Source organism: Rhipicephalus microplus, chromosome 8, assembly GCF_043290135.1.
Source record: "Rhipicephalus microplus isolate Deutch F79 chromosome 8, USDA_Rmic, whole genome shotgun sequence".
Taxonomy (NCBI): Eukaryota; Metazoa; Arthropoda; class Arachnida; order Ixodida; family Ixodidae; genus Rhipicephalus; species Rhipicephalus microplus.
The window spans coordinates 81,659,694-81,672,094 of NC_134707.1; the positions used below are offsets into that span (position 1 = coordinate 81,659,694).

Below are 12,401 nucleotides of genomic sequence, written 5' to 3' on the forward strand. Positions count from 1 at the left end.
CTGTCGGAGATGAAGACCCCAAAGAGAAAGACAACGCTTGCTGATATCCACGTGGACTTGGCTCTGCCTTGTATATCTGGCGATACGTGTTTAGACACACCTTGTAAATATACTCAACGACACCTTTTATCCCCGTAATATTTTGGTGGAGAGTGCGGGTCCCCCCTTTCACCATCACGACGATTCTCCATAGCGGACACTCCTTGGCTGCCTCTGCTATGTCTGCTCAAGAGAAATACGAGGATGCATCAGAAACATCTCAAACCGTGCCTCAGCCAGCCGGGCCTGCCACGCCGCAACAAACCGCCGCTAACCGCACCATTGTTCTGACCCAACCACGCCACACCGGCATCTTTTCCGGCACAAACAACAAGGATGTCAACGATTGGCTTTAGTTATATGAATGGGTGAGCACACTGTACAACTAGGACACGACCCTCATGCTGGCCAATGTTCTATTTTACCTTGAGGGCACGGCCAAAGTTTGGTTTTTCAACAACGAGGAAGAGATCACCAGTTGGGACATATGCAAACGCAAACTCATCGACCTCTTCGGCAATACCATTGGGTGTCGTCGTTCGGTGCAGAAAGAACTCGCGTGCCGACTGAAGTCCTGCACCGAGTCATATGTGACTTACATTCAGGATGTGCTCGCCCTCTGCTGCATGGTTGACGAAAATATGCCGGAATCCTAAAAGGTCGCACACATCTTTGAGAGAATCGCGGATGATGCCTTCACTCTCCTCGTGTTCCGCAACTCGTTGACAGTCGACGTTATTAGCGAATGTTGGCGCTATGAAGAAAGGAAAAGTCTTCGCATTGCTCCTAATTTTTTACGCCTTCCCAACACAGAAGCGACGTCTACTTGCGAGAATATGCATCCGCCACCTGCTCCTTCATGCAAAGTCATGGCTACGGCGATTCCCACATGATTTCTTTCATACAGACCGTCGTACACCAGGAGCTCGCTAACGTTGGACACCAAACGCTCTGCCCTATGAACAGACCAGACTACCGTCCACCCTGTCCTCCCGATCTGCCCCGAAACTCGTACGCCAGTCCTTGGTATCGGAATCCGGCAGAATGGCGAACTCCTGACGACAGGACCATTTGCTTCTGTTGTGGACGCGTCGGCCACATTTTCCGCCACTGCCTGCCGTAGTTCCTGGAACTTGCCACCCTGGTACAACTATTCCAACAACAATCGGCGTTCTCCTGTTAGTTCCTGACTGCCCACCTACGAAGACGATGCTGCTACCCATCAACACCTCCCCGACTGCACCGCTCTCTTTCGCCGTCAAGTCTCCTGTCTCGCTCTCAGCGTCTTCCCCCTCCTCCTCCTGCTGCTCCTCGGGGAAAACTAACGGGCGCAGCTCCTAGAGATGAGCCTGCCGTGACGACCCGATCTGAAATTCCTCTGCTTAGACTACCTGGAGACAACAACAAAATCGAAGTAGATGTCCACGGCGCACCTGTAATAACACTAGTCGACACCGGCACTCACGTGTCTGTTAGAAACTCGAACCTCCGTGCAAGACTACAGAAGGTTATCACTCCAGCTCCAATCACTGCACTCCACGTAGCCGATGGTACGACTCATATTGTCAGTGGGATGTGTACTGCTCGGGTCACTGTTGGTGGATGCCATACCTCTGTTTTGTTTTATGTATTGGAGTAATGCCCGCATGAACTGATCTTAGGACTTGATTTCCTATCTTCCCATTCAGCTCTCATTGACTGTGCTCGGGTGTCGTCCAACTTACCTTATCATATACCGTTGAGTCTCGTGATACTGAATTGAGCAGACTACATTCTGCCGATTACGTTTGCATCCCCTCTCTATCCGTTATATAATTGCAGTCTCTCCCAATCCACCCGTGCCTGATGGTGACTACGTCATGTCACCCAAACCTGCCATCCTCTGCTCGCAAAACGTCACATTCCCGCACACGGTCATCAGTATAAAGGACAATGCCGCGTGTCTTCCTCTTGTCAATATTCGACTATCCTCGCAAGTTCTGCCACAGGGTACCTCCTTTGCCTCCCTTGTTCAGGCTTGCGACAACCACCTTTCCGCTTTAACAGTGGGTAACCCACCACCCACGAGTCCTGATTTGGGTCAAACTGCTTTTGAAAAGATCACAAAAATGATCACATCAGATCTTTCGGCTGAACATGTGCACACTCTTCGCATGTGCACGCTCTTCGTGTACTTCTTGCTTCATACCGAGACGTATTTGACCTTAATGATCGACCACTTGGCCAGGCAACCATTTTGAAGCATCAGATCAACACCTGCGATGCCAACCCGATACACAAGCGACCCTATAGTGTTTCTTCGACTGAGCGTCAAATCATACAAAAAGAAGTCGACAAAATGCTCGCCCGGGACATTATAGAACCTTCTTCAAGCCCTTGGGCTTCCCTTGTCGTGCTCGTCAGAAAGAAAGACAACAGCTGGCACTTTTGTGTCGATTACCAAAACCTCAACAAGGTAACAAAAAAAGATGTGTACCCCCACCACGCATAGATGACGCCCTTGACTGTCTCAGTGATGTGAAATAATTCTCTTCGGTAGACCTTCATTCGGGGTACTGGCAGATTGCAGTTGATGACATGGACTATGAAAAGACCGCATTTATTACACCGGACAACCTTTATCAGTTTAAAGTGATGCCATTCGGGTTACAAAACCCCCCAGCCACGTTCGAACGAATGGTGGACGCTCTACTAGACAGTTTAAAGTGGTCAATATGCTTATTCTACCTTGATGACGTCGCTGTATTTCCGCCGACTTTTGCGACACACCTCAAACGCCTCTGGACAATTCTTTCTGTTTTCCGAAAGGCAGGCCTTCAGCTGAACTCGTCGAAGTGTTACTTCAGCCGTCGGCAGCTTACTGTCCTCAGACATCTTGTCGATTATTGAGGTGTTAGTCCCGATCCCGACAAAGTGCACACAGTCAAGGATTTTTCTGTTCTGACCTGTGCAAATGAGGTTCGAAGCTTTGTAGGCCTCTGCTCCTACTTTCGAAGATTTGTGCGCAATTTCGCCAACATTGCATGCCCTCTAACAGACCTACTGAAGAAGTATGTGGCTTTTGTCTGGGGTCATGAACAAGCCACTGCATTTGCTGAACTGACCATGTGCTTCCCATCACTACCAATTGTAGGCCACTTCGATATATCGGCTCCAACAGAAGTGCGAACGGACGCCAGCGGCCATGGCAATGGCGCTGTTTTGGCACAGTAACAGCATGGTAGTGACTGCATCATTGCATACGCTAGCCGTCTTTTATCACCAGCAAATCGATATTATTACATCACCAAACGCGAATTTCTTGCGCTTGTTTGGGCCATAGGCGAATTTCTTTCATATTTGTATGGACTGTCATTCACTATAGTCATGGACCACCATACCTTATGCTGGCTGTCATCCTTGAAAGACCCTACCGGACTGCTGGGATGGCGGGCGTTGCAGCTACAAAAGTATTCATTTACCATCGTCTATAAAACGGGCGAACAAGAGGACGCTGATTGTTTGTCTCGTCACCCAGTAGATCCACCAGATCTTCCTGAGAGTGGCGAGTCCATGTGCGTCCTGCCGCTTTCCGCATTGGCAAACATCAGAGAGGAGCACCGACATGATTCTCACTTAAGAGAGATCATCAGCTGATTGAGTGACCCCACAACGCCTCCATCGCATCACATGTTTGTGCTTCATGATGGTGTTCTATACGGTTACAACATGCATCCCGACTTTCTGCTGGCCATACCTACACATATGCGTCAGACTGTTCTTGCGCAGTTGCATGACATTCTTACTGCTGGTCACCTGGGCGTCTCAAGGACTTACGACAGTGTTCGGTGCCACTTCTTTTGGCCCAATATTTACCGCTCTGTTCGTTGTTACGTAGTGTCATGCAAATCGTGTCAGCAACGCAAAACACTGGCCACCCTTCCAGCAGCACGCCTTCAACCCATAGAGATACAGTCTCAACCATTTTACGGAGTTGGTCTTGACCTCCTCAGCCCTTTTACTCTATCCGTCAGAGGAACAAGCAGATAGCTATTGCCACCGACAACATGACTCGGTACGCGATCACACGGGCTATCCTCACCAGTTGTGCAATTGACGTCGTCGACTTTCTCCTCGAAGACGTCATACCGGAATCGATACTTTCTATCGAAGGTAGAAGATATTCTGCATGCTTGCGCTACAAAACACAAGTTCACCACTGCGTATCACTTGCAGACCAACGGCCTAACAGAGCGGTTCAACAGAACGCTTACAGACCTGCTCGCCATGTATGTTTTGCCTGATCATCGTGACAGGGATGAAGCTTTGGCTTTCGTAACATTTGCGTACAATACGTCTCGGCATGACTTTACAGGTTTCTCTTCATTTTTTTCTCTTGTACGGACGAGAACCCACGCTGCCTTTCGAAACGCTCCTTCCGCCCGCTCTTGATACGACATCAGAATACGCTCGTGACACAATCGCTAGAGCTGAGGAGGCACGCCAGGTTGCCCGCTTTCGGCTTAACACTTTATAAGAAAAGCAACGACTAATCTATGACGTTTGCCACTGAGATGTCCACTTCAATCCTGGTGACACGGTCCTTCTTTGTACACCGTCAAGGCGAGTTGGTCTTTGCGAGAAATTGACTTCTCCATACTCTGGTCCATACGAAGTCTTGCACCAAGTCACCAACGTCGCGTACGAAATCGAACCTCTGTAGACCACCACAGCGCGATCATTTGATTGTTCACGTCACGCGACTGAAGCCGTTCCACTCCGACCAGTCGAGCACCGGGTCGGTGCCTTCGCCGTCGGGGGTGATGCTACGAAGCGCTGTCGGAGATGAAGAGGAAGACCGCAAAGAGAAAGACAACGCTCGCTGATATCCGTAGGGACTTGGCTCTGCGTTGTATGTCTGGCAGTACGTGTTCAGACACACCTTGTAAATATACTCGACGACGCCTTTTCTGCCCGTAACAATATCTTCGAATCAAAAATAGTATACCACATTATTAGGAAAAATGAGCATTTTTGTCACGACTTGATTAACTTGCACAACAGCTTCAAAAACTGGAAGTATGCATGTGCGAATGTCACCTTTTTGATTCAAAGTGAAGGCGCATTTAAGCTTGTACAGCACAATTTTAAACTTAAAATGTAATTGAGGTGAAGGTAATTATCTACATTTAGCCTTTAAGTCTGGCCTTGCGGCAATGCAGATTTGCCTTGAATCACCGGTTTCATGCAATAGCATGCTCCCAGTGCAGATAGGCCATGTATATGCGTTTGAATACACATATATAAACTACACTCAAACCACGATATGACGAACACAGATATAACAAAATATATATTACAACGAAGTAAATAGTAAATTTGAAATGAGTTTTCAGGTATAACTAACTTATTTTCGTGTAAGATGCAACTTTGTTATCGTCACGGGTTCATGATTCTCACGAAGGCAGAGACGGCTTGTCCAAAATGAAACTGTTTTCCTGTATTTACTCAAATCTAGGCCGACCCCGATTCTAAGCTGACTCCCAAAAGTGGGAAGCCCGAAAAAAAAAAAAAACTTACCTCGAATGTAGGCCAAACGAAATAGCCAAGACAGCGTTCACAAAGAGAAAACATTTATTAAACATGAAAACGAAACAAAGTAGTTGGTTCCTGATGCAAATGACTCGAGAAACATACAGCCTCTAGTCCTGTTGCGTGTGTTTATTTAACGTCGCTTTTTTCGCGCTGCTTCTTGTCCAATGCAGCGCAATCCGAGTCGTCCTCGCTGACTTCTTTGTCGCTGTGCGCGCTATCGCATCGGACGGTTCTATAATTATGGTTCTTAGTCAACCAGCTCAGTTTGCGCAAGGCAGCACTTACATGTGTAATGAGGCAATAACAAAACTTGAAAAAGGAGTGTAGCATTATGATAAGGTTGAGTGTAGTTCATTCTTAATAATTCAAATTCAGTGTCAAAGCGAACTCAGATAGTGCTCAGATTCAGAGTAAAATTTATTGATCTAAACCGATTCGCTGTTTCTTTTCCATGTCCCTTTGATAATAAAGCCCTTCGTAGCGCGCTTACCAGGCAAGTTCGAAACACTGGATCGAGGGCCAGCTTTGATTCGAGCTCATACAGGCTGTACAAGTCAGTGACGGGCAGCTTCACCTTGGCCAGTTCCATGCTGTCCCTCTGGTTGCTTTTGCCGAGGGCGGCCAGAATTTGCTGGTTCTGCTGCCGGATTGCTCGGAGCTCTTTCAGTATTACACTCAATGTACCTGTAAAGAATGCATCAAACACGCTAAGAATTGATAGACGACAAAAGGTAGTTTGTAAATTCGTTACGTGTGAATCAAACATTACCACATACACAATTACTAATAGCTAATCAACAACTTCATGTAATAAAACCGGTGTGGAGCTAAAATAGAAGTGTCTTCACTGATAGCATGTTCCCATAAATTACACTGAAATATGTATGACTCATACTGTGGTCTGTTTTTTTCCCTTCTTGACTGTATAGCATTTTTTCTTCATGCTCAATCCGAGCTGCGCTAAAGCAATATCATTTTATCATGCACCAACTCGTCCTGTCAGCAGTAGTTTACATTGGCAGTTTCAAGTTAAATGAGCAATAGATATAACTTTGCCTCACTTTGAAAATACTGAAGGAAACCGTCCCAGTAGTTCATGTCTCAATTGTCGTCTGCTTCAAATCTATTCAAATTAGATCAAGCTTTATTATTTCATAATAAGATGTACAAAAAAAGAATATACAGAAGAAGGTCCCGTAGTATACACTGAAATGGGACCTGCTATGAAATGTAATCATAAGTATTTGACTAGCAACAACAGTGCAAAAATAAGAGAATCAAGGTTAAAAAAATAAAATATAGATACAATTAAATGATGATGCTCTCATTAACTATATGCAACCGGAAATATAAACTATAAAATATATATGTATATATATTTATATTATAGCAGGACATGAAAATAAAAAAGAGACTGAAAAAAGAATGACATGGCAAGAGAGAAACCGGTTAGGCAGAAGAGTTATTTTGGTTCTTCCCATGTTCGTGCAAGGTGGCATGCTGCTTTGTGAAGCCCATGCCATTTTGAACTCAACAGACCTGAGGAGGTCACTCGCTTCGCATTTAACACACTTCCACAGTGCCTACTGATTTATATTGTCAGTTCAGAGTCCACTGGCACGCTGCCCAAAATGCACTTTCTCTTTTACGTGCCTCGCAAGCAAATGCCTTGGCAGATATTGCTTGGTGCTTTGCTAAGTGAAGCTTATTCAAGATGCACTACTGTTTGGGTTTTGCTACAATCTGTCGGTCAACCTGACGCCGCAAAACATTGGTGAGATCCAGGCACTAGCAGAGCTTAGCCAAGTTGAGAAAAACTGTAGTGTAGGAGCGCCAAAAGTGCTTGCGTGCTGCGTAGTTGCTGCATGCGTGACAGGTTGCTGAGGTGGTGGTCTCGTAACTAATACTCGTGATCATTAGAGTATTGCACTTTTTGTTTTAATTGCACTGAGTGAGTTTTTTAGGAGATTTATGACCAAGACAATTAGATCAAGAAGACAGGTCGGAAGCCTGGAGTCTCTCGAGCAAATAGCGAGACTTGGCAGATATGTGGACGTCTTGAGCTGCTTGTGCAATTAACCAATAAAAATATCAAGAACTTGTAGGCTTTACCTTTAAAAACAAGGCTCCATAGCACAATTGCGCGCCGTTGACATCGCCTTCTAAATCGCTAACCTGGCTTCACTTCCAGTTTACACCTCAGCTTTGCCGCATGGAAAAGAATGTCTGCACGAAACATTGGCCTTTTCAATCTATCCAGGAATGCATATAGCGAGTACAGCTGCGAACTTCCCACTACGCCACGGTTCTATTTCTTAATGATTTGAAGTACCCACTACGTGCTTGCAAGGCAACGTGCACACCTTTGCATCTGCCCACTTTGTTGATGTGGTTGCCGATGATGATTAAACCCGATCGCTTTGTCACTGGTTGGCATTTAAACCACCTACTTGTTGTGCAACTCGTATGTTTTGATGCTTGGTGAAATTCCCCGTTTCTGTTACGCAACATTACATGTGTTAATGGCACTCCTCCTCACACTACTTAACACGCATACATTGTTCCTTTCTGAAATAATTCGACGCACGGGAGTGGCTCCATGGTAGAACGCGCCTAAACTATAGATTTTTAAATTATATATTTGTCTGTTTGCATCTATGTCAATTTTTTTATCCCAAACAGCGGAGATGTTTTGCTTGTCACCAATGGCTGCAACGCTGACATCACAATTTCTGCAAAATGAGCTTTTTAGTGCTATTTCGTTAATAGTAGATACCACATGTAAGTCTCCTTGTCCTCTCCCTAATTTCATTATATGCTGGCTTTATATTGTTGTGTCAGACAAAAACGGTGACCTTAGTTCATTTCATGGGCATCAGCAGGAAAATGCGATTGCACCCCACCGCTTCCACCCTTCCACTATGTGACACAGCTCTTATTTTTTTCATGAGAGCATAAATTGTAATTACAGCCCACAGAATACCCACCAAATAACAAAAGCATTAACAAATGCAAACCTTTTCCTTCAATACTGGAACCGTTCATCATTTCGCCCCCTTCCTCAAGCTCTGCCTGTGTTGTGGCGCTGAAGTGCCTCGCTGACTTCTGAGAACACTGGTAGCCGTTCTCTACTGACATTGGACTCGCGTTGTCGCTCAAAGTGGCGCTGGTGTCGGTGACGTCATCTTCCGGCGTTGCGTGACTTTTGCCCTCACTGCACACAGCAATCCTCGACGAGCACACCGGCAAAAGATTGCGACGGTTGTGAAGATCCAGTGCGCAAGGACCGTCAGTGGTGTCGTTTCCGTCAACCACGAAGCTCGTCAGTTGGGTGCATTCGTCGCTGCTACTCAGGCGGTGAATCCAAACCCTGTGTTGCGGGCTGCAGGCATTCTTTTTTGCTTCTAACAACGAGGCACTGCCAACACCATTCCCTGGGCTTGAAGATTCAATAACACACAGATAATCTAATAAACAAAAGTAGAGGTATTGTTCGAAACCACTCGTTTCTGCTTTAGACGCAACCTATAAATCCACCAGACAATTAAATAAGTCGAAGAAAGCACAGCAAACATTATTTGTTGCTTTTAACTCCTCTGTAATGATAATGACCTAAGTCACAACGATTTAAAGTAAACAAACTACAAGCTATATTATATTTACAATTCCAAATAAAGAACAGCATTCCACACATCTGCAGTTTCTCAGAGTATCTTGCCAAGCCAAAATGTTAACTTGTACACTGATCAGTGGGCTTGTTCTCACCATTGTTAATAACGCCAAGTGCTACAAGCTTGGATAGGTGCCTCAATAGAAAAGACGTTAGTAGAAACGCTAGTGCACGCTGAGATACCGAACTCTGTACATGCATACAAGTTATTGTGCCTGTGAAATGCTAAAATATGCTTGCTTTAGTCACTTTGTAGTCGACGCATGATGCACCGCAGTTCGTGTTCGTCCTGTTAGTCTGATTGTGCTATCTTTAACTTGCAATGGTGGTGGTCAAACAATTTTTTGAATTTTTGTATGGTGCCCTCACTATCGTAATTAATTACAGTAGCCTCTCAATAATTCCATCTCTGATAATTCATACTTTTGGTTAATTCAAACAAAATTAAATTTTTGGTAAGCCCTCTATTCTTTCAATGTATTTATAAGCTGTAAAAATCAAACTCTGTCAATTGGTTAATTCATAGTTTTAAGGGTTCTATACCAGACAATATTTGTGGCTTTCCTACTACTAGTATTTAAATATTTGTGTCCCCACATAATCCTAACAGTCTAAAAATGAAAAATAAATGCCTCAGGCTTTCAAGAAAAAAGGCTTTGCTAGTAAACAAATGTTACAAATGAAGCACACGCATGGTAAACCATGGTGCTTTTCAACTGGTATAGAGAGCTTTGTGCTGAAGGCACATATAGCAAAGAAGCGGTAGGCAATTCAGAATTTCTTTAAAAGGTCTGATCACTAATAAATGGCCAATAAACTTGTAGACCTTAAACCTTTGCTTTTGTTATTTGGGTACTGTTAGGGCTTAAAACACCTAAAAAATATAAATGTGACAAAATCAATGTGTCACCTTGCCCAGAGTCGTATATCTAAGAACTTCTGATAATTCAAACAAACTTTAGAGGTCCCTTCGAGTTCGAATTGATGAGAGTCGACTGTAAATGATTACCTTGACTGTTCATGTGGCCAGTCTTTAAACCTGCTTTCGTCGTCCCTGGCAGCTGGAGAAGACACCCTCGGGAACTTGATATGACAAACAACTGCAAGCAAAGCAAGCTTTGAAAGTCACCAGTGAGTTTATGTTATCAGTAACAGGGTTCGTAGCACCTAAGTGAAACAAAATTCAAGGACTTTCAAGGACCTCACAAGTACTTTTCAAGGACCTAAAATAACACTCGAAACCACAGGAATTGACAACGCCACTTCTTACAGCATAAAGATTTGTACTTTCTTTTGTATGATTTGCACCATGAATGCACTGAAGTTACCATGGATTGTAGTCGCTTTTGTGTTCTCAATGCATTTCGTACTCTTCCATGTGACTTTTAAGGGCAGACGCCTCTATTGATGACACGTCCAAGCTCTTCCCACATGGGAAGACTTTGAATAGTGCGGGTTTAACATATCTGGTGCCATCCACTCCCTATAAGCAACAAAGCATAACCACGACGGCTGTAATTTGCACTTGTCCAACATAGTTCCACCATAAGCGACGCGACTGCAAATGTCTGTTCACACTTGCACAGCCTGCACAAAAAAGTCCGGCTTAGCTCAGTCGTTGCTGCTGTAACCACGCAAGGGCTACCACAATCACAGTGTACTGGAAGAGTACACTGTATCACAACACTGCAATATGGCTAGAGAAGTGAATTGGAATGAATGGTTTATTGGCTTGAGAGCACATAATTGCCAGGTTCACAAAAGATACACTAAATTATGGCTGAAAGAACTTTGATTTATGAAACTCAAGGACTTTTGAAGGACTTCAAATATATTTAGGGTTTTCAGGGCCTTAAAAATGCCATTTTAAAACTCAAGCATTTTCAAGAGTTTCAAGGACCACTACGAACCCTGAGTAATACCTGGCACTAGATGGCACAAAAAAGCAATACTTTGCATAATACCCTCACAAAATAGTTATACAGAGAATCGCTTTAATAAAACTTTTGTCATGGCACAAACACTTAAAGGGGCCCTGCAACACTTTTTGAGCATAGTCAGAAAACACTGCCGATCGGTATTAGAGGATCCCGAAAGCATGAGAGTCAAATATTATAGCGTAGCACGCGACCTGGAATTCACAATAAATTCTCAAAGTCAGCTAAAAATAGCTTTCTCTTCTCTCGACAAATCACAGAATAAGACCGAAAATCGCTCGTAGTAAGCCCATGTATCAGCGATGGGCTTATTTGAACATGGCGCGCTCAGTTGTTACAGAAGTCGCGAAAAGAGGCCGTCCCTTGTCCATGCTTGCGCGTGACACGGGAAAATCCACGTACTCGAAGAAAAAAAAAGTGCTCAAGGTTAAGTGACATTTTTTGTTTGCCCTTCCCATCCCTTCCTGCTTAGCTTCCAATGCTTTCGTCTGGACGAGAGAAGAGAGAATCGGATTGCAGGGTGTGACAAATGTTTGTAACTCCGCTCGTACTGGACGGATTCTTAACATTTTTGCGGCGTTGAATTTGTGAGATAATACTGCCACGTTCCATTTCCCAAATTTTTGTTATCGTTCCGAAACACCACACGATTCTCGGCGCAAACCGTGCCTGCAGGTTTCGAGAAGGTTCCGGACTGTAGTAGATCATTTCGATAAGATCACGCCCACTGTGCGAACGGTACAGATTGTTCTGGAACCTACGCCACCGCCAGCGATAACGCTAGAACATTCGACGGCAAGGGTATAAATGCCGACGCGCTTCGCCGCTTGTCAGTTGTTGATCGAAGGCCGACGCTGCGCTCGCCGCTATCAGTCCGAGACTGCTATCTGCGCAAGACTGCTGCTGTAATTAGACTTTCCCTTTACCGGGCACAGGTTCGCCCAAATAAACAGTTAAATCCCAACACGAAGTTTCCTGTCTTCGGCCGCGTCACGACCCCGTGAAATCTGGTGGAGGTGCTGCTTCGTTCATGTACCGGACGCCCCCGTCAAGCCGTGAACCCAGCCCCCGTCGGGAAGAGGATACCGACGCCAACCAAGAGCAGCGAACGAGCCGCCGACAGCAAGGTCTCCCACCGGAGTATGGCCTTCTACCAGACAAGGTGCGGAAGACCAAGACCA

The 12,401-nt window shown here is 45.0% G+C and overlaps 1 protein-coding gene across 3 annotated transcripts in view; it reads right to left on the minus strand.

Annotated features, from left to right (window-relative positions):
* The window catches only part of LOC142761695 (uncharacterized), a 58,595-nt gene that overhangs the window by 11,662 nt on the left and 34,532 nt on the right, over positions 1-12,401 (minus strand). For 2 of the 3 annotated variants that reach the window (XM_075872212.1, XM_075872210.1), the window contains exons 6-8: positions 10,293-10,383; positions 8,631-9,052; positions 6,104-6,297 (exon numbers count right to left, since the gene is read on the minus strand). In XM_075872212.1, coding sequence (XP_075728327.1) covers positions 6,104-6,297; positions 8,631-9,052; positions 10,293-10,383 — 707 coding nt within the window. The remainder of the gene's footprint in view (positions 1-6,103; positions 6,298-8,630; positions 9,053-10,292; positions 10,384-12,401) is intronic. The other variant, XM_075872211.1, reaches the window with a different exon arrangement.